The sequence below is a fragment of the Chlamydomonas reinhardtii genome, chromosome 4 (genome assembly GCF_000002595.2).
Source record: "Chlamydomonas reinhardtii strain CC-503 cw92 mt+ chromosome 4, whole genome shotgun sequence".
NCBI classification, from domain to species: domain Eukaryota; kingdom Viridiplantae; phylum Chlorophyta; class Chlorophyceae; order Chlamydomonadales; family Chlamydomonadaceae; genus Chlamydomonas; species Chlamydomonas reinhardtii.
The window spans coordinates 681,039-706,319 of NC_057007.1; the positions used below are offsets into that span (position 1 = coordinate 681,039).

Consider the following 25,281-nt stretch of genomic DNA (forward strand, 5'->3'; position numbering starts at 1 on the left):
GTGGACATCAAGGTGCGGGGGGCCGCGGTATGCTGGAAATCGCGGAGCGGTGGGCCTGGGCCAGGGGCCGGGTTGCATGGGATGGTGATAGCCCGGGGCTTCCGCGTTCCGGTTGGTCAGGGGGAGCTCTTCTGAATGACCAGGGGGGGGGGGGGGGGGCGGCCAAGGAGGCGTTGCATGACGGGCACTCACTCGGTGTGGCCGGCTGGGGACACATACCGTATACGTGCAGAGAGATATCGTAAAGCATGAGCGCTGTTGATATGTAAAAACTTACGTTTCTACGGTACTGGTTCCGCAGGATGTCAAGTTCACGCCCACGCCCGCAGAGCAGGACGACCGGTGGGTGTGGGGTGGTTGGGTATGGTTGTGGTGGGTGTGGGCGTGGTGTCTCGCGGAGTGTGTGGACAGGGCCACGCTCGGGGCACAGCACGCGCTAGGTTTCATTTGCGTCCAGCGCGCACATGCCACACAAGCCCCGCCTCTTGTCACTTCGCGTCCTCGTTACGGTATTGATGATGCTCGTAACCTCAATCTGTCACTCACTCTATCCATGCCCTGCCCTTTATCAAACCCTTCACAGCGTGCCCTGCCCGCACTGTGGCCGCAAATTCGCGGAGCTGACCGCCGAACGCCACATCCCCAAGTGCCGGGACATCCTGGCCAAACCCAAGTTCCTGGGGGCAAAGAGCGGACGCGGCGCGCACGTGCGCCGGTAGCACAGCGGCAGCAGCAGTGACAGCAGGCGCGGACGGGGGCTTTTCGCTTGGCAACATGTTCAGCCATCACATCGCTTGCATTACTTGATGGCTGGGCGGGGCCCGGCCGCAGCGGGAGCGCTGGTGCGTAGCTCGTGCTGCCGTCCGTGATGGAAGTGGTCGCGCTGTCGTCAGCAGGTTGTCAGTGGCAGGTACCGTGGTGGTGTGGGGGCTGTGCGCACAGTTGCAGCGGTGGTGCGGCATGGGGCACAGGGGAGGAAGGACGGGGCGCGAGGGAACGACTCCCTCGTCGCATCATGTGGCAGGTGGATGGCAGCTTTGGGGAGGCGCCGGTTAGCAAACGTGGAGCGAGGCGCGAGGCAACAGGCTAGCAGCATGGCGTACTGTGTGATGTACCGCACCGACAACGCGAGAAAACGTGTCGCGGAATCCCAAATAAATTCTGCCAAAGCAAGCGAATAACAAGGGGTGTCAGCTTTGTACAGCTGGAAAATGGGCTGAGCCCCCGTACGCTTGGGAGCTAATAGGCGTGTAACGCCCCGTCAGAGCCTCCATGCCGCTACGACGCGCAGGCGCATCGGCTAGGGACACTCGGGTTGGGGGCGTGCGGGATTTCCCGCGCCACGCATGCGTGCCTTGCCACGTTCCCAAACACCCCAAGCATTTCTTTCGCCTCCTGCCATACTCAACACCTCCCCGGCGCCCTACGCTCAAAGGGCTAGGCGCGGGGCGGGGGCGACCTCGGGGCTTCTCGGCATTCTGGCGCGTCGGCAGGCATGGCTCGGCAAGTCGCTCAAAACTTTCGATATACTTCCCCGCTTTGCTTGCCGCCAACATAGTTTGCCTTAGAGACTGCATATCAGCGGGCACCGGATGCTTTCCTCGCGACCTCGCGAAAGTCAATTGTCCATGGACCGCGAAGGCACTTCTCGCTCCGCCCGAAGTTTCCCTGCCACCTATTTACATGCAATAGACATTAACAAATACTAATACGTAGCACTCGCGGTTTGCGCCAGTATGCTATGTTTTGCCGACGCACGCAGCCACGCAGCCACGCAGCCACGGACAGGGGTGTTCCTGGGGGGCTTCGCCCCCCCCTGGAACGCTGCGCTGGGGGGGCTCAGCCCAAAAAGCGCGTCAGGCTGTTGGCGCGACACTGCGCGCATGAAAAGCCTCTTCATGGGCTCCGGTCATGGTCTACCGCCAGTGTCTCGGTACAGCACGATGGGGGCGGTGGCGGCTGACGCACACACGGCCGAGGTGTGCATGAGATTGGGGTAACGAAGTTGGTTGGTGTGCGCCCTCTGGTGTGTACATATTCGTGCTCACACTGATGTAAGCCATACTGGTATGCTTACATTGCCGCGCCCTGCTTTCGCCCCTGATTGTCAATACTGGTCCCGGCCATCAAGCGGGTCCCACTCCAGGAAAAAGCGTGTCCCCAGGGAGGCGCCCACGCGGCGGCACCAAAACCCCTTGGGAGATTGTCCTTCATGGAAGCCGCCACGTCTACGTCGTATCGCGTCGCCGCTTGCTGATGCTTGAAGGACAATCTATCAGGGGGTTTTCACCGCGTGCCGTCCGGGGGGTGCGTTTCCCCAGCCAAACCCGCACGCCGAGGAGGCCAGGAGACGTCGCCCCGAGAAAAATGCAGAGCGGGATACAGACTCCGCCACTTAATGTATATGTTACATGCAATCTGTTGGAGCAATAGCGCTTGACAGCAGGCTAAAACGTGCTCGTCGAGGCTCAAGTCGCGAAATTGACCGAAGCCAACATCCTACATAGGCGTTGTTTTCGGGCTTTATCGATTGCCGTCAACACAGATATATGCACAGGTGTAGTTAGGCTACTGTCTGGCCTGGTATGGCGTGTCCTGGCGAACGCGACATTTAGATGTTCGAGGTCGGCCCCGGCTCGATTCAATGCCCCCGGGTTACTCTAATGACCTTATGTGTGGTATAAGATGCTATAGGAAAGGTATTGGGCTGGGGACACGACTGGCCCGTAGGGCAGTGCGCGAGTGGGACCCGCTTGCCGGCCATTGCTTTGCTGCATTCTGTCTGCATTCTCTCTGCGGTTGCCTCTGTTGCTCATCCGTGGACGCTGGTCACCTTCCTGCAGGTGCAAGGCGCCTCTGCTTTGTGAGCGTGGCGTTGCGGTGTGTATGTCTGGTGCTATTGCCTGGCCGGGCGCCCGGAGCGTGAGGAATGCGCGTCAGCAAACCTCCAGCCAGCCAGCAACTTGTCGGTACAGTAACTCCGGCGTTCGACCAGCCGCGCGCTCATGCACTGCCGTTGCAAACTGTTGGCCATCTGCTGGGGTCTGGCCCAGGTGCACTCAGCTGCACCCTACGGGACTTCACCAACCTGCCTTAACACTGTCCCATCACACACCCGTACTAATATGCTGCATCTCTAGCTGGGGAGCACTTCCACTCGACCGTAGTACCGTACCGATCACAGCGCTGGCTAGCCAGCTACTGGCACTCCGGCTTCACCTGCCTACGCCTCATCTGTCTCCGGTAATCCCGCCGTACCGTAATCCTGTTTATCCAGCCGTAAAGCGCCACATCCACCCTGACATTATTGCACACCAAACGCTCCACACTAAGGAGAACAACATCATCCTTTACAATGCAATCTGCCTATTGCTGGTGATGTAGCCGCCGTACACGATCAGGGGCGGCGCTCCGCCGGTCAGCGGCACCTGCACCCGAATCTGGTAGTAGAACACATTCTTCGACAGGCCTGTGTGGCGGCACAAAACAGCAGGCAAGAAGGTAGGAATCGCTTGGCGGTGCAGAAAGAAACACACAAGAGCTGAAGAGGTCAGGCATGAGCGTAATGAAACTCACAGGCAAGCGCACAGGTAGAGGTAGCCTGCGGTGATTCGGCGCATTTTGGTACGCATGTATGCGGGTGGGTTGCGGTGACTAGGCACACAAGGACGGGGGCACACCAGCACTCGACGTTAGCCAGGGGTGCATCCTTTGGGCCCGCCCAAAGAACTCACGCGGCTGCGGGATGATCAGGTCACGCTGGGTCGCGCTGGAGGTGTTGTGCGCGGCGATGAAGGAAATTGTGTTTGAAGCATTAGCCTTTGTCATCGCCTTGCCCACTGATGCTTCAATCACAGTCTGCGCTGCCGCCAGCGCCTTAGCCTCGAACTCTGGAGGCAGTTGGCGGCCACACTCGATGCCCTCCTTCAATGTCAGCGTCTGCTGGGCGCGGTCCGTCTCGTGGTGGTCGCTGAAACCGCTGTGCTCCTCACCGCGCGTCCAAGCGAAGACCAGCTGTAGGGTGGCTGTGGGTGGCTGGGTCGTGGAGAGGCCGGGCACTGGAAGCGGCTGCGGCGTGAAGGGCTCCAGCTTTGCCAGCGCATCGCGGTACCGCTGCGGCCAAGTCGCACATGGGGTAATGCATTAGTTATCTTGGCAGCCAGCGGGGCGGATGGGAGGCAAACGGCCAATGCAGTGGTAGAGCACAGAACACACGGACCTTCACGATTGCAACGTTAGCAAGGCGCGCGCAGGCCTCCTCGTCCGGCCCGGGCGTGTACGCCGCGCCCTCAGCCTGGCTGCGGCACTCTAGCAGAGCCCGGTACACAGCCAGCACGTCACCGGTGCGCTGCGATAGATGACAGAGCGCGAGCAGGAAGATGGACGGGGGGGGGGGTTCAGGTTCGACAAGTTGCGTGAGGCTTGCAAGAGACATGGCTGGGCTGCTTGGACTAATAATGAAAGGCTGGGCGGGCACAGCCCACCAATACCATGCAAGGGGTGCAGAAGTGGTTAACCTGTGACGCCTGACCGTGACGCAGGGCAGCTTCGTTTGAGCGCCCGGCCACGCCGCTTTCCCCAAAGATGAACAAAAGTTACGTAGTCCTCTAGCGATTCGCTAGGTCGCCGCCACGAACCTGGTAATCATCCAGCAGCTGCTGCGTCCGGTCCCGGTGTTGGCAGGCGGCCAATACCGCCTGGCCGTGCCTGGTGTCGGTGCAGGCATGGCAGCACGTGAATCCTCGATTGTGGATAGGGCTTTCAACTGCATCTACCCCGAGGAATGCTTCGGTTTTGAGGTTGGTAAGCAGCTCGGTGACCGGCGGCAAGGTGGTGACGGGCTCTGGCCTAGCAGTGACGGGCTCAGAGGCTGCTGCACCCATAGTGTCGTAGGCCGTGTACCGTATAACAAAGTTGGCAGGTAAGAGTCTGGCGTCGTTGATAAGACAAACAGATCTGGCCCATGCATCCCATCTTCCATTACGCAGCCGTGGCTATCATGCACGCACCGCGGACAGGTGCACTGGTACAGCCGGCAGCGTCCGGGGACTCCGTGCGCAATTGTAGGCACATCCCACATCCACATGCCTCTCAAGCCAACATCATAAATCTTTACTGACAGCCTACGCACCGTGTAACCAAACAGGCAGCCGGTCCAGTCTGGCCACACGTACTGCCATCGAGTTCAGAGGTCCCTCCTCATCAGCCCTCTCTGCATTCAATCTGACCAAACCCCGCATTCCCCCTTATCATCCTCAGTCTCCACCTCATCATTACTCACCAAGCCTACCACCGACCATGCATCGCATGTACTTACACTTCCAGCCCCCGGGTACATGGACCGGGTAAGCCGCGGGTGTCCTCAAGCCCGCCCCCTCGGCCTCCGCCCCGGCCCCACCGACGCGTCCAACCGTATGAACCTGCCCAACAGCCGCATGCCCTCGAACTGCTCCGCGGCGCGGACCTGTGCATGCGTAAAGCAGAGGGGGCGTGAGGGGGGATTGCGCACAGCACTAACGGACCACATCATGACACGCACTCCCAGCCTGTCTCCCCAGTCCAAACAGTTCTCGCCCTCGCTAACAATCAGACAGCAGCACCCCAGCCGCCGCCCTCGAGGCCGTTCCTTTCAGCCGCCTCCCTCCAGTCCCCCCTCAGCCCTTCAAGGCCACCTAACGCCGTCGCACCTTGTCTTCCGCGTGCTCGAACACCACATAGGCGATGCCTTTGAGACGCCGCTGCTCGTCCATCGGCAGCCGTACCTGTGTGCACCGCCGGGTGGGGAGCGTGTCATGCTGCGAGTAGCTAGGCCGTGCGTCCATGTGTGCATGACTGAGAGCTAAGCAGGACGCGTGGTCTCTACGCTGTTTGCCAACCTTGCTCACCACATACTTGCAATCCCGGCGCATGGAAGCGATACGCACCCATCTGCCCAGTTCAGAGCTGCCGACGCACCTGCACCACGGGCCCTGCAGCTGAGAAGGTCTGCATCAGCGCCTCCCGCAGCGCCGCCTCTCCCACAGCTGGGTCCAGGCCCCTGCACGTCGTCAAAACAGATTGGGGTGTGGTTGTGAACTGATTAGAAGCAGTCGCAGCGATCGGCCAAACATCATGTCAAAAGGACAAATGAAATGCTTAGCGCAGTACACAATTACGGCTTCCGCAAAGCGCATAATGCAGCAGTACGGTACTGCGCAGGTGCCGTACAGGTTGCGGTACCCGTAAACGATAGTCAAGACCAACGCCAGCTCACTTGACAAACAGGGTGGTCTCAGGTGTGCCCTTGGGCTTCCAGCCGCCCGGCGGCGCCGCCAGCTCCGGCAGTAGCGGCGGCCTGCCAGAGGTGGCGGCACCCACCGGAGGTAGGTAGCCGCCCCTGCTGCCGTCACCTGGGCCGCCGCCACCACCGATGTAGCTGTCGCCGCCGCGAGCGCGTGCGTCCGTCCAGGCCCTCACCACATTCGCAGTCGTGCCTGGTGCTGCCGCCGCCTTGCCCTCAGTCCGCATGGGCCCTGCCCGGCCATCGGCTGTAGCAGCACCGCCGCTGGTGGTGGCAGTGCTCCTGCCGTGCGCCTGGCTCATTGGCGCAATGAGCTCGCCCAACAGACCGGCAGTAGCCGCAACAATGGCAGCGGCTGCAGCTGCCTCAGGCGGCGCAGCCGCGGCATCCGTGGGTATGCGCGGAATGGGCGCTTCCGCTGAAGTGGCGGCGGCGGCAGCGGCAGTTGCAGGAACCGGAACTGCTGTGTTGGGGGATGCTGCCCCCCGGACTACCTTCCTGAAGCCCACTGCGCCGGGCTGGACTGTCGTAGGCGGGACCACGGCAGTAGCGGCACTAGCGACAGTAGCGGCAGCGGTCCCCGCTGCCACACCTGCCCCAGCTGCTGCCGCCGCCACCACCGCAGAACCCCGTTCCACCTTTCGAAACGACGGTGGAGCCAGCGAAGCGTCGGCGCCAGCAGTGGCACCCACAGCACTGCTGGCAGATCTACTGCTGTTGCTACTAGACGCCACGGTGGGGGCAGCAGCGCCAGCTGCTGTTGCGGACACAGTAGCTGCCTCTGCTGTTGCCGAGCGCCTTATTCCCAGACCTGACTCGAACAGGTCAGTCAGGCTCGCCGCACCCGCTGCCCGGTGGGGCATCGTGCTACTCCTAGGCTGAGAGGCACCCTGGGTCGCGCCCGATGAGGCGGGTGGGGGCGCAGCGGAGTGCTGCTGCTGCTGCTGTTGTTGTTGCTGCTGTTGCCCGGTTCGGGGCTGGCGAGGTGGCGGGTGAGAGGGCCGGTGCTGCTGCCGGGGCTGTTGTTGCGCTTGCAGCTGCATTGCAAAGGGGGGGGGGGCATGGAAGGGAGCACGCGGTTAATAGCAGCCGGCGGCAGCAATCGACACAGGCGCCACGTTTGCTGAAGCCACTAAGTTCAGCACCACCTCATGGTATCACAACCTTGAACCCCTGCCACCCCATTTCCCATTCAAAAATGCCCACCTGCGGCGGCAGCTGTGGCACCACGTGTGGCGGCGGGACGGCGCTGAATTCGAACCCAAACAGCGCGTCATCCTCGTCACCCGCAACAGCACTCCTTGCTAGCAAAGGCGGCTGCTGCTGTGCCTGTGCCTGTGCCGGCACTGCAGCAATCCCCGAACCTGGTCTCGCACTTGCAGAGGCACTGACCCCTGCCGTGAGATCTATACCCAGCGGAGGGCGGCTCTGTTGCTCCGTGACGCCGGCACTCATAACGGCCCTGCTTGCCGCCCAGCTACTGCTACTGCTGCTGCCGACAGCGCTACTGCCGCCGCCAAAGGCCGCGCTGAGGTCAGGCTCCAGGTCCCACACCTCATCCGCCATCGACCCCAGTGGGCCCGATGACGCCCCTAGCCCCCGCAGTCCACCACTAATATCCATCATTCTCGCCTCCGTCGCCGCAATCGCCTTATGAACCGCCTCCACTGCCTCCTCCGTGGCCCCCGCAGAGGCTGCGTGGCTGCTGCGGCTGCTATCGTGGGCGTGAGACTGCGCCTCAGTGCTGTGGCGGAGGATGTGCTGTTGGTCATGCTTGGTGTGATGATGCAGATGGCCGTGGCGCGACTGGCGGTGGTGGTGGTGGCTGAGGGCCGTGTCCAGCACTGCACTGCTGTCCATCAGCGCAGCCATGCCCGCAAACGGATCCTCAACCTCCGCCTCCACCTCTGCTGCGCCGTGCGGCTGTGAAGCTGCATAGCCCGACGCCTGGGCCCCGCCTGCCGAAGCGGGCGCGCCACGGTGGTGCCCCGCGCGGTGTGCTCCACCGGAGCTAGAACCATTGCGGTGCTCTATGGCCGCCCCAGCCGCCACCATCGGATGCCCTGCCCTGCCGTCTTCCCCTCCTGCCAGCAGCTCCAGATCTAGGTCATCAAAAGCCACCAGCTCCACCCGCCGCCGCGCCCTCTCGCCAGAGCCGTGTCCGCCACCGCCACCGCCCTTGGCAGCACCGCTAGCTGCAGCTGCAGCTGTTGCTGCGACTGCGGCAGAAGCTGTATCTGCGGCCGCCGGTGAGCTGGTGGCGGTGGCTGTGCCAGCGCCACACGAGGTAGGGGTGGAGGTGGCGGCCCCGGCACCCGCCTGCCCCGCCACCCGCCCACTGCTGTCCTCCCACTCCACCGCCCTGCCCCGGCTGCCCTCCACCAGCCCCGCCGCTGCCAGTATGTCGGCTGCTGCTGTGGGCTCCACGTCCGCCAGCAGGTCCAGGCCCAGGTCCAGGCCCAGGTCCAGGTCCCAGCTGGCGGGTGTCTCCTCCAGTGGCCGGAACAGGTCGTCACTGCCGTCGCTGCGGTGGTGGTGGGGGTGGTGGAGGAGGTGGTGGTGGTGGGGAGGGGCGAGTGGTCACATGTCAGGGTAGGTGGGGCAGCGACAGCATGCGTGGTGTCCAGGCCCAGCCAGTTCAGATGAAAAACAATGTGCCCAGTCAGGGTTTGTGGGCGCCATTGACTATGCAGGAGCGGCAGGAGCGTACCTGCCAGAAGCATCCTCAGCAGACCATTAACTCTCTGACCCCTAGCCCCAATTTCGGCACCAGTCCGGCTACAACCCATCAGGCCAAACATCCTGCCCCACCTGTATGTGTAGTATGCATCAAACATGGCCGCAGCCCTCTGCCGCAACTCCGCCTCCACCGCCGCCCGCACCGCAACAGACTCGCTGAACGCGGCACGGGACAGCCAACTGCTTCTGCCGGTGCGGCGGTTGGCTGGGCTGCTGGCATCCGCATTACTCATCGTGGATGCAGATGCAGGCGCGTTGCTGTTGGGGCCATCGCTGCCACCACTGATGGAGGCAGCGGCGGCGTCATCCCCTGCATGGTGACCACCGTTGGCAGTAGCAGCGGCACTGCTGCTGCCACTGCTGGCGCTGCTGCCACGACCTCGGCCGCCCATGCCTAGTCCCAGCCCCATGCCCAAGCGCCCCATGTCGCCTAACACGGTGGGCGGATAAAAGGGGCCGTACACCTCCCACGACGACCCGTCGCCATCATAACTGGCCCCATAGCCGCCAGCCGCCTCCGCAGCGGCTGTCACAGAAGCTTCCTGCGGCTTCGGGTTACGGCGCCGGTTGGCGGGCTCTGCGACGCTGCTCTTGGAGCCCAGGCTGTTACTGTACACGCGCCTGCTGCTGGTGCTGCTGCCGCTGCTGCTGCTGCTGCTGCTGCTGCTGCTGCTGCTGCTGCTAGGGACGCTAGTAGGTTGAGTGCTGAGGCTAGGAGCAGCAGCAGCCTGTGTTGTGGCCGGGGGCTTCGGCTCCTCAGCTGCCGTGAGCCGGCCAGCGCTGCGGGCTGTGCTGGTCGCGGGAGCACCGGCCTGCCGCGGCGGGCGACCACGACGCCGAGGCGCTGGCGGCGCTGATGACGGCGGCCCAGAGGCAGCCGCCACACCCACCTCCACCGCTGCGTCTGCCGCCGAACCCGCCTCCACCGCTGCGTCTGCCGCCGAACCGGCCTCCGCCGCTGCGTTGGCTGCCTCTCGCGCGCGCCGCCCACGGCGGGCCGTTGTGGCTGCTCCTGCTTCTGTGCCTGCCTCTTCACTGGCAGCCGCAGGCGCAGATGCTAATGCTCCTCCAGCCCCTCCTCCAGCTACTGTGTTGGCTGAGGGCGGCTTGCGCCTGCGCCTCCCGGCCCCGGTACTGTGCGCCTGAGCCGCGTCGCTCCCGCTCAAGCAAGCGGCATCCTCAACAGCGCCATCACTAGCGGCACCATTGCTGGACGCACCGGGCTGCTGCAGGACTCCCCGGGGCCCCGCAGCGGCTGCCGTGAGCACCAGCAGTCGGAGAGATCGACGGCGTGACGCCTGTACCGCCCGCGACTGCGGCTGGGTCGGGCCCTGCTGATGGCAACGCTGCTCGCCCCCATATCCAGCCGCAGCTGCTTTGGCAAAGCTGTTGGTCACAGTGCTGTAGCCAAAGCTGCTGAGTAGCGGTAAGCTAGCAGCGTTGCTGCTGACCAAGGTCGTTGTGGCGACGACGCTGGGGGTGCCCAACGCCGCAGCGGTACGCACGGCGAGGTACATTGTGCTGCAGTCCTGGCCCAAACCCAGATCCCGGGCCCAGTTATGTCCTCATTCAGCTCCTGAAATCAATGGGTATTGTACACGTCGGTGTTCGGCCAAACAGCGACTACGCGACGAGCGACCTGTGCATTGTGGCGTGGCACAATGCCCACTGGGTGCCTTGGCGTTTAAATGGAAAGAAAGCGCTACTCAGAGAAACATAAGGCAACGCGCATGGGCGCACCTCGCCTTAAGCAAATATTCAAGAGTCCCACGGTAAGGTTGAGTCGGCACGCACGTCAAAGTCAGCCAGCGTCGCAATATATGCCCTGAGTGTCATGTATAATGAGTGGGACATGCGGGGTGCCCTGAGGAAATACATGATGCACGTCCGCGCACAATTGGCTTGCTGGTTTGATCACGTCGCTGCCCCCAGCTCCGGCCCAGCTGCTGGGCGGCGGCGGCCCCCATAGCCCTGGCTGCTGCCACCCGGTCGACCATTTGTGTTAAAGGTGAAGTGTAGGTACGCCTGCGGGGGGGGGGGGGGGTCCGGGGGGAGAGGGGGGGAGGTAGGGGCCAGGGCATGCTGGGGGACGGCATGGAGCCATGAGATGCACGTCAGCATCACGTCGCGCAGCAATGATGCCTGCTTGCTTGCTTAAGATTTTTATGTTGCACCTATTGTTTTGATAAGCAACAAATGAACCGTAGAGAAAATCATCTTGTGCAAGTCCAATTTTGCATTTGCAACACTCAAGCCGAAATGCCCCTGCGAAGCAGTAATCCTAAACCACGCTCCAAGTGATACACGTTGATTTACGAGTCCGGTTCTCGCACAAGCGTCCGCGGTGGCCAGGCAACGTTCCGACACTCCACGCCATTGCTTGTGCTTTTCCTGTGATTGAGGCACTGCCACGGCAGCCATTGATGGAGCGCAAGACTGTCTGGTAAACCGGTCACCGAGGTTGTCGGGTCCCTTCGCTTGCGCACGCGCGAGCAAAGTGATGTCAACCGCGGTCGCATCGACAACCGCCACGACAGCGCAACGCCGCAGCCTCCAGCTGCGCGCATCTGCGCTGGGTGGCAAGCTGCCATGCGCCAAACCGCCTAGCTGTCTGTCGTTGCGGCCGTTGCAGCCACGCAGCTGGACAGGGCAAGCCGCAGTACCGGCGCCGCTACTGATGGCAGCGTCCCGCGCACAGGCCCACGTCCTCCCGCGCCTGGGCTCCCGCTGGCGCCCCATCCAGCTGTCGGTTCCATGCAGCCGTGCCAGTAGCTGCACCCGAAGCAGCTATGGCAGCGCAGCCTGTGGCCCCGTCGCACGCGGGCCACTGGAGACGCCGGGTCTCGGACGAGCCAGCTGGGCGCCTGTGGCCGCACGCGACTGGCCAGCCTCTCGACTGTCGGCTTCGCTGGCGGCGGCGCCAACAAAATTCTGTACAGGGCTGTCGCCTGTCGCGTGCTGTTGCGCCGCTGGCGGCGGGGGCGGCGCTGGCGCCGGCACGGGCCCCTCCGCAGTTTCTGAGGACACGCCCGCTGGCAGCAGCCGCAAGCCCAGGGGGTTGATGAGCCGTAGCACAGCCGCCACTGTTGACCTCGACCAGCTTGATGAGGGCCAGCCGGATTACAACGCAGGGCCAACCGCTGTAGTAGCTACTGCCAGCGCTGGCAGCGGCAGTAGCACTGCGCCTGCGGCAGTAGCAGCGGCAGTGGCGCCCGCAGCGTCGAACCCGGTGGGCGGCGCCAGCACGGTGGCGGTGCAGGCGGCGGGGTCTGGCGGCTGGTGGCTGCCCGGGAGCCCAGTTGTGGCGGGCGCGAGTGGCAGCAGTATGGACGTGGCCGCGGCTGCGGGCGGCTTCGGCATCAGCGTAGGCGACCTGGCAAGACTGGTGGGTGCTGGATCTGGTGCTGGTGCTAGTCCTGGTTCTGGTGCTTGTTAATGGTGCTTGATGGGACAGCTCTGTCAGCGGGCGGCATTAGCCCCATTTGTGGCTCAGCGGCGTCCCATGTTGGCGCGTCCTGGCGCTGCCTTGAATCCTGCCCCCCTTCCTCCCCTCTGCCCCCCTGCCGCGCGACTGTTTCCTTACGGGATTGGTTCAACGTTAACCCCCTGCCCCCCGTCCTCAGGTGTCGTACGCATTTGATCACGACGGCTGCCTGCCGCCCTGCGTCACCGCTGCCGCCCTGACGGCGGCCCTGCGCACCGCCGTGCCTGGCATCACCGCCAGCCCCACCGCCCCGGCCACCGCCACCACCACCACGCCCCCCTCCGCCTCAGGTGCCGCCACAACAGCCACCACGGCAGTATCCCCGGCACCGGCCGCTGCCGTGGCGGCTGCGGGCATCCCGGACCCGGCGGTGGACCCGGCGGACGCGGCGGCTCGTGCGGCGGCGTTTGGCGTGAACAGCCTGCCTCCGGCGCACGAGGTGACGTTCTGGGAGCTGGTGGCGGAGGCGCTGGAGGACTTCACCGTGCAGGTGCGGAGGATGGGCAGGGGGATGCGGGGGCTGAAGCCTGTAATGGAGGCACATGGCCAAAGCTCAGGGTGGTATGGCTAACCAGGGAGGCACAGAAAGGGATCTCTTGGAAGCAAAAGTGTGCAGGCGCCCTCTTACTCGACCTCTGGTTCCGCCGCTCCTCCTTCCCCTGCCCTCCAGGCGCTGCTGGCCGCGGGGCTGCTGTCGTTGGGCCTGTCATCTCTGGAGGGCCCCGCTGCGGGCAGTGCGGACTGGGTGGAGGGCGTGGCCATCCTGGGCACGGTGGCGCTGGTGGTGGCGGTGGGCGCGGGGACGGGCTACGCCAAGGAGGCCAAGTTCCGACAGCTGAACGCGCTCAAAGACGACGTGCAGGTGCGTGAATGGGGCCCATGTGGTAGTGGGGGAAAGGGGTTGCGCAGCACCTGTTTGGTTGGGTTCGGGCAAACCTCCCTCCAACGCCCCTCTGCCCCGCAGGTGCGCGTCATCCGCGGCGGCGGCCCGCCCACCCCCCTACCTGCCCGGCAGCTGCTGGTGGGCGACCTGTTGCTGGTGGAGGCGGGGGACATCCTGCAGGCAAGTGCATGGAGGAGGAATTGCAGATACTAGCCCAAACTAATCCAAACCAGGGAACCCAGGGAAGGGAGGAGGTGTGGTTCGGCAGTCGCCACAGCTTGGGTTGGAGCAAAGTGCGACACTCTAGAGGGTAAAACAACATGTGCCTGTCCGACAGCTCGAGGCGCTCGAAGTTGGTCTACAGCTTGCCAGCTGCTTATCTGTCAGGATGAGCTGTGGGCGTTCTTAACTCCCGAACTCCTGGCTGTTGACAGGCGGATGGCTTACTGGTGGCGGGAGACGAGATCCGGTGGGTGCCTGCTCAATTGTGTCAAACAAGTGAACAACAGGCTTCAAAGCAACGCTGTACTCAGTCTTCACAGCTGGCTGCACCCGCTGTGCTTTACAATGCTTGCACTGAACACCGACGTCACGACCGATGTCACCCTCTTACCTGCTCATCCGCACACTTCCACAGGCTGGATCAAAGCCACCTGACGGGCGAGTCGGATGATGTCATCCGCTGCGCCGAGCCCCTGGACTCTGCTGGTGGCGCCGCCGCCGGCAGCATGATGCAGCGCTACAGCGGTGGCGCAACGCCGCCGGCGGCGCCCGCGGCGCCCGCCGCCTCCATTGTTCTGTCTGGCAGCAAGGTGCTCGACGGTTACGGGCGCATGGTGGTCCTGGCGGTTGGGCCGTACAGTCAGCAGGGGTCCATCAACACAATGATGCGCGGGGCGGCGGCGACAGCGGCTGGAGTACGGGTGCCGCCGCCGGCGGTGGCACCAGCTGGCGGCGCGGCGTCGGCTGGCTCGGCGTCGGCATCGGTGGACGAAAGGCCGGCGGCACCGCTGCCTGCGGTGGCGACGACATCAGCCCATGGCCCCTCGCGCGGCGCTTCGGGAAGCAGCGGCGGTCCTGCAATGACGGCAACGGCATCCGCAGCAGTACCAGCTGCGGCTGCAGATGCGCCTCCTCAGCGCTCAGGGGCAGAGGCGGCGCTGGCATCCACTGCAGCTGGCTTCCAGCCTGCGGCACCGCAAGCAGCGCCAGCCGAGCCTTCCACGACCCATCCCGGTAGCAGCGGCACCAGCACCCACGGCAGTAGCCGCAGCAGTAGTGGCAATGCCGCTCACGCCGACGCTGCCTCCCGCTCCAAGCGCAAGCGCACCACGCAGGGCGCGCGGCGGGGCCGCCAGCTGGTCAAGCTGGGCGGTGTGGCGGCCTCGGGCGCATTTGCTGCCGCCAGTAGTGTGCTCGCCTCAGTCACCTCGCTCGCCAGCTTTGATGGCGACCTGCCGCCGGGATCTGGCGACGCCGCCGCCAGGGAGGCGGCGGAGGCGGAAGCCGCCGTTAAGGCCGCGGCCGCGGAGGCAGCAGACAAGGCAGCGGCCGCCAATCGGGCGGCATCCGGCGGCGGCGATGGCGCCGGTGGTGCCGACCCGGTGCCGCTGCTGCTTTCCAATGGGCCTCTGGGGCCAGAGGCACCGGCGGCTGTGGTACCGGCGCCGGCGCCAGGCTCTCGCGGGCCTCGTGACAGGACGCCGCTGGGCACAATGGGGACGATGGGGTCAGTGGATTTCCCGATGCTGGGCTCGACACCGCTGTCTACCCCGGGCAGTGGCACCGCCGCCACCACAACGGGCACAACCGTCACAACAACCATGGATCAGGTCGCTGCACCCGCTGCTGCGGCTGCTACAGCCGCCGCTGGCGCTGGCGTAGATGCTACTGCCGGCGGTCGGCTGCGCGCGGCGGCGAGGGCGCTGGTGGCTGGGCCGCCGACTACTGGGGACCAAGCTGCTGCCGGCACGCAGGCGCAAGCAGCGGCGGCTGGCGTGCCTGCAGAGGACGGCAGTATCACCACTGCTGCTGCTGCAGCTGCTACTGCCTCGGCCGCTGCGGCTAGTGTCATGTCGGACAGCGAGGGCTCGGGGCTGCGAGGGGAGACCTTCCTCATGCAGAAGCTGCAGGTGGGGCTGCATGCAATGTTGGAAACCACAAATCGGGGGTGGGGGGATGCGTAAGAGCATGTATTGAACAAGTTTGAACCGCCAGAGCGTGTGTGCATCGCGTGGGTGCAGCCACGCGCGTGCACACGCAGGCAGGGCGAAAGGGTGCCATTCGTGATGAAAGCGTAAGCGTTCTCTTCTTCCCAACCGGCTTCCGACACCTGTCTCGTCCTGTCCTCGCAGGGTCTGGCCCAGGCCATCGGCGCCTTCGGAGTGGCTGCTGCGGGGGCGGTGTTCGCGGTGAATGCCGCCGCACTTACCGGTGAGCTGTTGACGGCGGCGGGCGCCGTGGCGGGCGGCGGACCGCCGCTGCCTGAGGCCGTGGACATTGCCAAGGTGCGCGAGTTGTCAGGAGTTGTTGTGGGGCCCTTGTGGCTGTTGTAGGGACTGTACGAGACTCACCGGCTGGCTGATCATCGGTACAGTCCGCTGCCTACACAGCCGAAGCCCCGTCGGCCATCCCCTCATTGCCCCAAAGTTAACTGAATCCCCAGCTCTCCAGCTCTCCACCTACCCTTCCTCCCACTCGTGCCGTCCTCCCTCCCGCCAGTCGTACCTGGACCTGGTCATCACCTCCATCACCATCCTGGTGGTGGCGGTGCCGGAGGGCCTGCCGCTGGCCGTGACGCTGGCGCTGGCCTTCAGCGTGCAGCGCATGCTGGCGGACAACAACCTGGTGCGGCAGCTGGGAGCCTGCGAGACCATGGGCGCAGCCACCACCATCTGCAGGTGAGGTAGGGGTCACACCGGTTTGTGTATATGTCAGGGGTGGCACCGCAGCCGCCGTGAGCCGCTGTTGCTCCCCACGGTGTGCCAAAGCCCCACTCCATCTATTTGTCCTCGAACGGACCCCCCGCCCTCACTCCACAACCCCACGACCCCACATCTACGCGTCCCCACACAATCATCCAACAGTGACAAGACCGGTACACTCACCAGCAACAACATGACTGTGGTGCGTCTCTGGACGGCTGGCCGCCACTTTGGGGTGAAGCCGCTACAGCCGCAGCAGCAACTACTGCCGGCGGCGGCGACGCCGTCAGGCGCGGTCGCTTCTACAACTGGTGCTAGTGTCGGTGGCGGCGACGGAGGAGTAGGCAATAGCGCAACAACGCGGACCCCAGTTGCTCCCTTCGACAGGGTGCCATCCAGCTCTGGCGGCACCGGGGCCACCGGCTCCCTCAGCGCTGGCGGCATGGCCTCCTCTTGGCGCACTGCTACAGCCTCCACGACAACCTCCGCTACAGCCACCGCGGTTGCCGCTGCCGCTGCTACAGCCGGCAGGGTGGCGGCGCAGCTGGTGCCGCTGCCCGCTATGGAGGACAGCCAGGCCAGCCTCACCTCAGGCAGCGACGTAGAGGCGGCGGCTGGAAGTGCGGCTGGCAGTAGCAAGGGTGTGCCAGGAATGCGTGGCCGTGTGGTGGAGCGGGAGGAGACCCTGCTAGCGGCGCTGGCGGCTGTAGCAGATGCAGAGGCAGAGGCGCTGGCGGCGATCAGCGGCAGCAGCAGCAGTGACGCCGTGGGCGTTCTGAGCGCTCCTGCTACTGCCGGCGGCGGTGGCGGAGGTGCTGCTACTGCCGGGCAACAGCTGCTGCCGGGCCGCATCCGGGACCTGCTGGTGCAGGGGCTTGTGCTCAACTCAACCGCGTGCCTTAAACCCAACCCCACTACTGGTGAGCGATCGCACCGGTCCTCGTTTATAGGCGGCCCCCCTTTTTGCAAACCTCTTTCCTTCACGTGTCAGAGCCGGACCCGGACATATCTCCTGAATGAACCCATGTGCCCTCTGCTACACATCCGCAGGCGGCTTCGACCGCAGCGGCTCCCCCACCGAGTGTGCCCTGCTGGAATTGCCCCACCGCCTGGGCTGGGGCTGGGGCTGGGGACACGGCGGCAGTAGCACCAGCACCGCCGCTGTTGTGGCAGCGCCAGCAGCACCGGCTGCGGCATCGGCAGAGTCGGCGGCGGGCGCGGCGGCAGCGGGCGTGGGCCACTGCGGCGGTGACACCGCTGCCGCACGCGACTCGGGCGTAGCCTGTAGCACCAGCAAAAGCAGTAGCAACGCTGGCACGCACATCCTGCAGCTCGTGCCTTTTTCCTCCGCTCGCAAACGCATGAGTGTGGTTGTGGACGGCCCCTGTCAGGCCGGCTTGGGACAGCTGCCAGCCTTCTTCGGCGACAGCTACCCGCCCCACAGCCGCACCCTCAGCAGTAGCATTGGCACCATGCAGAGTGTTGACATGGAGGACGCGAGGAGTGGCGGGCCCGGCGACAGTAGCATAGGCAGCAGCAGTGGCACGGCCAACAGCAGCAGTGCACGTGTTGGCAGCGTCAGGGCAAGCGATGAGGATGGCGGGACAAGTGCCGCGCTCGAGATCAGCGCCAGCAGCAGCAACGGCAGTAGCAGCAGTGCTGGTGCCGGACCGCCTCTAAGCCCGGTGCGGGTGCTGACCAAGGGCGCGGCTGAGCTGGTGTTGGAGAGGTGCAGCTGGGTGCTACTGCCCCGGGGGGAGGGCCAGGACGGCGGCGGTGGCGGGGAAGTCGCGGGCGACACGGAGGTGCGGCCGCTGAGCGCGGAGCAGAAGCAGCGCCTGCTGGCTTCCTTCAGAGGTGAGTGGCGGGATAGGCGGGCGGCTGAGGGCGTTGCAGGAGGCCGGGACGGGAGGTGCGGGCACGCAGCGTGGATGGAGTGGGATCCAGGCCGGGGTCAGCATCTAGCATGCATCAACTCAGTGAAGCCAGGCGGGTGGACAGGGCTTGTTCAGGTTGTGGGCACATGCGGCTGTGGTTACGGAAGCACCACCTGAGGCAGTCGGCCATGGACTCCGAAACTCGGAAGGAAGCTGGCAGGCTGTGTCGCAATGTGTACATGTGCTCACTGCCCTACCGGATCTCTGTCGCACATGCACGTGTGCACAGGCCGTGGCGGCGGCGCATTGCGGCTATTGGCACTTGCGTATCGTGACATGCTTGTGCCGCTACAGCCCCCGCCCACCGCTGCCGCCGCCGCCGCCTCTGCTCCGTCAGTGGCGGCGCCGGCTACTGCCGATCAAGCCAGGGCAGCGGGTGGCAGTCGCAGCAGTAGCCAAGGGGTAGTGGGCGGTGCGGCATCCATGGGCGGCCGCAGCGAGATGGGGGCAGCTGGCAGAGGCGCGGGCAGCAGCGAGGGCGCTGGCGAGGCAGCTGCCACTGCTGCTGCTGCTGCCAAGGCTACTGCTGTCCCCATTGACACGCGGTCATTGAAGCTGGACCCAGAGTACCTGGAGAAGGTAGGGGCGGGGGAGAGTGGGGTGAGGTTTCGGGGGGGGGGGGGGGTACCTGGCCCCTTTCCCGTTTCAGGGCCTGTTGTCTGTGACTGGTAAGGGCACTCTACTCACGCCCAGCTTTCCTGAACGGTTCCTCCCCCTTGCCTTGCTTAAACCTCCTGCCCCCATGCAGGACCTGGTGTTGGTGGGGCTGGTGGGCCTGCAAGACCCGCTGAGGCCCGAGGTGCCTGGGGCGGTGGCGGCGTGCACACGCGCGGGTGAGAATGGGCGGCCTGTGCCGGTCCACATGATCGACATTTTTTGAACGGCATCATCATGTCATACCGCTTGACTCCTGTGCCTCTCCAAAGTCTTGACCCACACCTCTCCTCGGCAACCCCACCCACCGCGCCCTCGCGCCCAGGCATCACGGTGCGCATGGTGACGGGCGACAACGCCACCACCGCCGCCTGCATCGCACAGCAGGCAGGCATCCTGCCGCCCGCAGCTGACCCAGCACACCTGGTCGTCCGCGGCGCCGCCACCGCCGCCTCTCTGGTCGCCGCCGCCACCTCCGCCACCGCCTCCCCTGCCCCGACCTCCTCCACCTCCGCATACTTCACCGCACCCACCACACCGCTTGTGCTCGAGGGTGCGACCTTCCGCCAGCTCGTGACCTCGCCCGACTACCCAGGCGCCCGGCTGCCCATTCTGGGCGGCGGGGGCGGTGCAGGTGGCGGCGGCGGCCCCGGCGGCGGCGGTGTGGCGCCGCCGGCCGTGAACCGCGAGGCGTTTTTGGCTCTGTGGCCGCGGCTGCGTGTGTTGGCTCGCTGCAGCCCCGGGGATAAATTCATGCTGGTCACCGCTGTACGGCAGCTGCGGGAGCAGGGCGCGCTGGAGGAGGTGGGTTTTGGGGGTTTGGATATCGGATTGGAGGTGCATTCGGGGGGCTTTGGGACAGGGCAAAGGGGCGTTTGGCATCACTTCCATCAGGCGAAAGGAATCATAAGCTATGGTCGTGAATGGGTTCTAGAAAAAAGGGCAAGTCGGGGGTAGTGTTCCAGAAGTCCGCAGGGCTGGCAGGGACGGTGGGATAATGCACACATGTTAACATCGTTCACCCTGCCCGCCGCTTCAGGTTGTGGCGGTGACAGGCGACGGCACAAATGACGCTCCGGCACTGACGGCGGCGGACGTGGGCTTTTGCATGGCCAGCGGCACACCCATCGCCAAGTGAGCAATTGGCAAGAGAGGCAGAAGCTGGAAGGGGTGTTGGGTCATGGGGCCAGCTTTATCATATCCGGAGTAACAGTTGCCTACCCGGCCTCACCACCACTCACCTCCGGCCCCTCACACACGCATCGACACGCACTCCCATCTTCACCACTGCATTGGCACTACCAAAAGTGACTGAGCATAGGCGCTACCAAGTGTGCCAAAGAGACCACTCATATCCACTCACAACCACGCACCTCCACTCACCTCTGTAGGGAGGCCGCCGACATCCTGCTCCTGGACAGCTCGTTTGCACCCATTGTGGCGGCGGTGGCATGGGGGCGCAACGTGTACGCCTCAGTCACACGCTTCCTGCAGTTCCAGCTCACAGCCAACGTGGTGGGTCGCTCGCGCGGGTCTCGGCAATGGGCGGGAAACCAACCGACGGACCAGTCGTGCAGCAGGCCAAACATGCTACGTAATAATTGCATTAAAGGAAGAGTCGACCTGTTACTACTCTGGCCAACTTGGCCATGGTCATGCCGGAATCACTTCAGGACCCTCTTCCAACACTCCTACACACACGGCGGCCCTACTTCATGATTTCACAGGTCGCGGTGGCTGTGGCGGTGGGCGGCGCTGTGTGGCTGGGTACCTCACCCCTGTCCGCCGTGCAGGTGCGTCCAAGTGGTGTTGAGGCATGATAGGGGCTGTGCGTGTGCGTGTGTGTGTGTATGCGTGTTTGCGTCCGTCTATGATGCCCGAGTGCGGATAAATGGTCCAAAGCCCGAGAGGCCACCCGCCACCTACATTCCACACCTCCTGGCCGGCCCCCTGCCCCGCTTCTGCCCATCGGATCATCACTTACACCAGATGCTGTGGGTGAACCTGATCATGGACTCTCTGGCCTCACTGGCGCTGGCCACCGAGGCGCCAACCGGTGCGGACAAGGAACGAGAGGAGGCCGAAAAAGGGGGTGTTCGCGGAAGGGTAACTGTAGTAAGGGACAGGCCGACGGGATTGGCCTGAAGCATGTCTTGTCCATATCTCTTAGACCGTGACCGCTCCTCCTCCTTGCCTTCATTTTCTTCCCCAACAGCGTCTATGCTAACGGATCCACCAAACCGACCCAACGACCCGCTCATCACACCCATCGTCATGAAGCACGTCGTGGGGCAGGTGCGGCAACGTGGGGGAGCGTTAGGGTGTTGGAGGGGACGTCGAGATGTCTCCTCTCCTGGCGGCCCGCTTGCCGCGCACCTGTGCGGGCGGCGAGGTTTTGAAAGGCAATAGCCATTATCCCCCCAAAAGTCCCACCCTTAGTCCATCCAAATGTGGCAAACCCCAAACAATCATAACCTAAATGGTGATACAGTGGTGATACAAGACTGCAACCCCCCCACCACAGGCCGCTTTCCAGCTGGCGGCGTTGTACGGGATTCTGGTGGCACTGCAGCATTACTCATCGTACGGCGCGGCTGACCTGGAGGCGGCGTACGGCGCCGGCGGCCTGCAGGCAGCGGCAGCGGCGCTGTTCGCCACTGGCGCCCATGCAGGCGCCGCCGCCGCTGCGGCTGCTGGTGGCGCGGCGCAGGCGGCTGGCGCTGCTGCGGCTGCTACAGCTGCTACGGCCGGTGGCGTTGTTGGTGGTGGCCTGGTGCCGGCGGACACGACCCTGGTGTTCAATGCGTTCGTGTGCATGCAGCTGTTCAACCAGGTCAACTGCAGGTGCGGTTGCGCGGCGGGAGCCCGCTAGGGTTGCGACACGGGATGTACCGAGCTAGCGAGCACGTGTGAGGGGGGCGCAAAGGGTGGAGCTGCTGCGACGCTTTGTCGTGCACATCCGCATGCAAACACTGCTCCCGCATGACCCTACCCCTCACCTTTCATCTTGTGGCCACCCGTCCAGGCGTGTCCGGGACGAGGCGGATGTGACGGAGGGCCTGGCCGCCCACCCGCTGTTTCTGGGCATTGTGGGCGCGGAGGCAGGCCTGCAGGTGCGGGCGTATGGGAGGATGGGGCCCGCAGTAGCGCCCGCGGCGTATCCATGGCATATCCGCTCATGTCCCCTGCCTTGCACACAATCAGGCGGGGCGCATTTCGGCACAGCCTGCCTACTCATCTATGGCACATCCCAGACTTGATCGTAACCGCAATTAATAGCATACAGGTGACCATGGGTATTGTACAACATGGGGTAATATGCAACACACGCTCGTGCGATCTGGGTTCTGGGAGTTAAGAGCCGTCCTTCTGCACGTGAGATGCCCCCCACCATAACCTTGATGGTTGCCGGGTCAGGTCTGTATACATGCCACTGATACCAGTTTGGGCGTCAATCGGACTGTCACCATACCATGATCTGCAAACTTGAGTTCAAACTTTAGGGCAACCCAAACGGACATACTTTAGGTTAGTAAATATAAAACAATGTTTATTCCATACATTGCGGGCTGCTTCTCCTAATGCGCCCCACTTGCTTGCACTGCAGCCTACCGGCACCTGTCAGTTGTTGGCTGGTCGCAATCATTTACCCTCTCCCAATCTTCTTTCATCCATCCTTCCACTGCCCCTCGAAATAAGAATACCTTATCCCTGACCCGTCGTGCTCCCCCAGGCGGCCATTGTGCAGTGGGGCGGTGATGCCTTCTCAACCTCACCTCTGTCGCCCGCGCAGTGGGGGCTGTGCCTGGGGCTGGGCGCGGGCGTGATGGCAGTGCGCGAGGGGCTGCGGCGTGTCAAACTGTGAGACGGGAGGCGGCATGAGCATGATGCCGGGAGAAAGGGATGGAGAGCGCCGGGCGCGCGCATGTACAGAACAAATGTAATTATCAGGAAAGCAGCCAAGGGAGCTTTGGAGGTGGGATTGGTGCTGGCGGGAATGGACTATGGTGGATGGATGCGGATACAGCGGACTGCGGAATGCCTTGATGGCGCATGCCGAGGAATGTCTTTTACGGCGGATTGCGTAGGGAGGACAAGGGTGTTGATGTTGACGATGAGCTGGCAGGTCCGAGCCCCAAACTGTATCTACCTCACCAACCGGAGTTTACTGACCAGCAACTACTACAGACCTTTAGGAGTCACTAACGAAATCGGTAATCATCATTTGCACTGTGCCTGAAATGGTAGCAAGTGCATGGGCAAGGTGACGGAGCTGGCGGTGGTGGCGCGCAAGGTGATTGAGAAGGCGGCGGCGAAGAGAAGGCGAAGCAGCAACTGGCGGAGGAGGAGAAGGCGAAGCAGGCTAAGGAGGTGCTGATCATTAGCGACAGTGACTGAGGCGTCATAGGTTAGATGGTCTGGTGCGTGATACTGGTTTGCTGCCGCATGCATGCCGCACTTCCACCGGGGTGGGGGGAGCATGTGCGGGCAGGGAAGATCTGGGTCAGTGAGGGGGCACACAACATGAACGTCAGGCAAAGGGACCTCACGCAAAAATGGGAAAGGAGGCAAATGGGGCCAAGTAGAGGTGGATGACACGTTAACCTCGGTTGTGGTGTGAGAGCATGAATGCATGGCAGTGTAAGTTGGGGTGGCGACGGTAATGTGCAAGGGAGTGCTGTCCGGCGCATTATAGTGTATGTTGCCATCCTGCACACTGTTTCTCTTGCAAGTTGCAAAGAATACGATGCGCACGCCAAGGGGATTGTTTCGCGTTGTTGGACTTCAAGGACTGATATGTACTATGTCCAAGCGACATTGGAAGCCACCTCACGGTGCACCTCTTGTTGTGGCGCATACATGGTTACAGGGTGGCAGCATGCCAACCACCTAACGGACTGCTGCGGATGCAGCCGCTTCATTGATATAGGTTGGAGCAAGCCACTGGTGAGCGCCCTACCGCAAAGTTTATTTGGTAAAGCATTCTGCACCTAGCTGATGCACGCCAGGTGAATAATATGTACGGTAGCACATCGCGTGGTTGAAGCATGAGAAATTGGAATTGTCGTTTGGGGCCGGGGCGGATTGTAACGCTACATGGCAGCAAAAAGTAAATGCGCGCTGATTTATCGCAGCCCAGTAGATGTTGCGACGTAAGTGCCGTGTTGCGTTAAAGTCACTCACGCTGTGCACGACGTTGCGTACTTTGTGCCCTAGCCAATTCAACTCGGAATACTGTTTTTTTATCCATAGGATCGCCCCTGTCCATGCGTGCCTGCCTGCCTGCCTGCCTGCCTGCGTGCGTGCCTGCGTCGATAAGACGTACCATACTGGCGCAAACCGCGAGTGTCTGGTTAGCGGTCTTTGCTGGCGAGCATAGTGCCGCACAGTATGTGTAGGCCGCAGCAATGAGGAATGTTGTGCTAGGGGATTTCCTGCTGTTTGGCTGTCCTGTTCTGGCTGTGCTTGTGCTTGACACCGGGGCGTGCTGGATGCATGGCGGGCCGTGCCTGTACGAGCCGACCCCGGGTATGTTTGGGAGATAAGGTAAACGCTTGCGGCCTCAGGCGGGAGGCGTGGCGTGGGCGCAGCCCACTTTTTCCTTGTCGAATCGTCCCCCCCGTGACAACCAACCTGCCCCCCCCTGGTGCCGCTGCGGATTAACGTGTTTGTACCCGTGGGCGCTGCGGCGTGGTTGTCTGGACTCAGCTATCAGGCACTTCATGCATGCGACACACCCAGTACTGGCAGCACTTCCGGCCACTAGTGCAGCCTCAACACGGGCGGGCTGGGGCGAGCACGGCGGACTTGGCGGTGTTATCTGGAGCTGCAAAGAACAACGTCGGCTAATGTGGAGCAAGGCCAGGGGGGGGGGGGTAGGAACAAACTTTTTTGACCCCATGCCACAAAACCTCCCGGACCCCCCAACCGACCGACCGACCGACCCCCCCTGCCGTACGACCCCCCAAAACCCCCTCAGAACCCCTTAGTTTTTTGTCAGGTTGGTGCCAATTGACTGCTCTCGGTGAGCTCTATCGCTATGTTTGATGATCCGCCTTGGGACACACTTTGACCGACCGACATGTGGGCATGTGGACATGTGGCCCTGTGTGGCCCGGCTGCCGACAAGTATCCTGATAGACTGGCCTGCTATGCAACGGCTTACTTCAATGTTACTTGATGATACGAAATGTGCTGAAACGTTCATCCATGCAAAACCCGGGCGGCACCGGCCTGTCCCTGACCAGTTCCCCAGGCATCTCCCGAAATGCCGACATGCCGCTCCCCAAACTGCCCCAAACTATGCACGTGTGCTGAGTCTGGGGCATACCTACGCACGCATCGTTGAGCTGCACCCATTGCGCCGCGTGCTGCAGGAC

At 63.4% G+C, this 25,281-nt stretch overlaps 3 protein-coding genes across 4 annotated transcripts in view; 2 read left to right on the top strand and 1 right to left on the bottom strand.

Annotated features, from left to right (window-relative positions):
• The window catches only part of CHLRE_04g217952v5 (uncharacterized protein), a 4,859-nt gene extending 3,593 nt beyond the window's left edge, over window positions 1-1,266 (top strand). For both annotated transcript variants that reach the window (XM_043061787.1, XM_043061788.1), the window contains 2 exons: window positions 302-342; window positions 584-1,266. In XM_043061787.1, the coding sequence (XP_042925043.1) occupies window positions 302-342; window positions 584-719 (177 nt within the window). In that variant the 3' untranslated portion in view covers window positions 720-1,266. The remainder of the gene's footprint in view (window positions 1-301; window positions 343-583) is intronic.
• A 3,624-nt stretch (window positions 1,267-4,890) lies between these two features.
• On the bottom strand, window positions 4,891-10,837 carry CHLRE_04g217953v5 (uncharacterized protein). The gene is made up of 6 exons (XM_043061789.1): window positions 9,092-10,837; window positions 7,487-8,804; window positions 6,254-7,317; window positions 5,956-6,037; window positions 5,688-5,762; window positions 4,891-5,464 (listed from the first exon to the last, which is right to left on the bottom strand). The coding sequence occupies exons 1-6, from the start codon at window positions 10,534-10,536 to the stop codon at window positions 5,363-5,365; spliced, it is 4,086 nt and encodes a 1,361-aa protein (XP_042925044.1). The 5' UTR covers window positions 10,537-10,837; the 3' UTR covers window positions 4,891-5,362.
• A 390-nt stretch (window positions 10,838-11,227) lies between these two features.
• Window positions 11,228-24,529, top strand: CHLRE_04g217954v5 (uncharacterized protein). Its single transcript, XM_043061790.1, has 21 exons — window positions 11,228-12,404; window positions 12,643-12,993; window positions 13,174-13,365; window positions 13,468-13,566; window positions 13,821-13,855; window positions 14,024-15,518; window positions 15,741-15,893; window positions 16,108-16,286; window positions 16,473-17,230; window positions 17,361-18,167; window positions 18,477-18,826; window positions 18,996-19,080; window positions 19,227-19,705; window positions 19,941-20,035; window positions 20,293-20,416; window positions 20,629-20,694; window positions 20,891-20,957; window positions 21,117-21,196; window positions 21,426-21,745; window positions 21,927-22,014; window positions 22,635-24,529. Exons 1-21 carry the CDS (start codon window positions 11,520-11,522, stop codon window positions 22,764-22,766), a joined length of 6,840 nt encoding a protein of 2,279 aa, XP_042925045.1. The 5' UTR covers window positions 11,228-11,519; the 3' UTR covers window positions 22,767-24,529.
• The last annotated feature ends 752 nt before the right edge of the window (window positions 24,530-25,281 follow it).

Coding starts and splice junctions, on each gene's coding strand:
- CHLRE_04g217953v5 (XM_043061789.1), bottom strand. CDS start 10,536: ATGTACCTCGCCGTGCGTACCGCTGCGGCGTTGGGCACCCCCAGCGTC. Junction 7,318..7,486: donor TGCCACAGCTGCCGCCGCAG/GTGGGCATTTTT, acceptor TTTGCAATGCAG/CTGCAAGCGCAACAACAGCC. Junction 5,763..5,955: donor CTGCAGGGCCCGTGGTGCAG/GTGCGTCGGCAG, acceptor CGGTGCACACAG/GTACGGCTGCCGATGGACGA.
- CHLRE_04g217954v5 (XM_043061790.1), top strand. CDS start 11,520: ATGTCAACCGCGGTCGCATCGACAACCGCCACGACAGCGCAACGCCGC. Junction 19,706..19,940: donor AGCAGGGCGCGCTGGAGGAG/GTGGGTTTTGGG, acceptor CCGCCGCTTCAG/GTTGTGGCGGTGACAGGCGA. Junction 20,036..20,292: donor AGCGGCACACCCATCGCCAA/GTGAGCAATTGG, acceptor TCACCTCTGTAG/GGAGGCCGCCGACATCCTGC.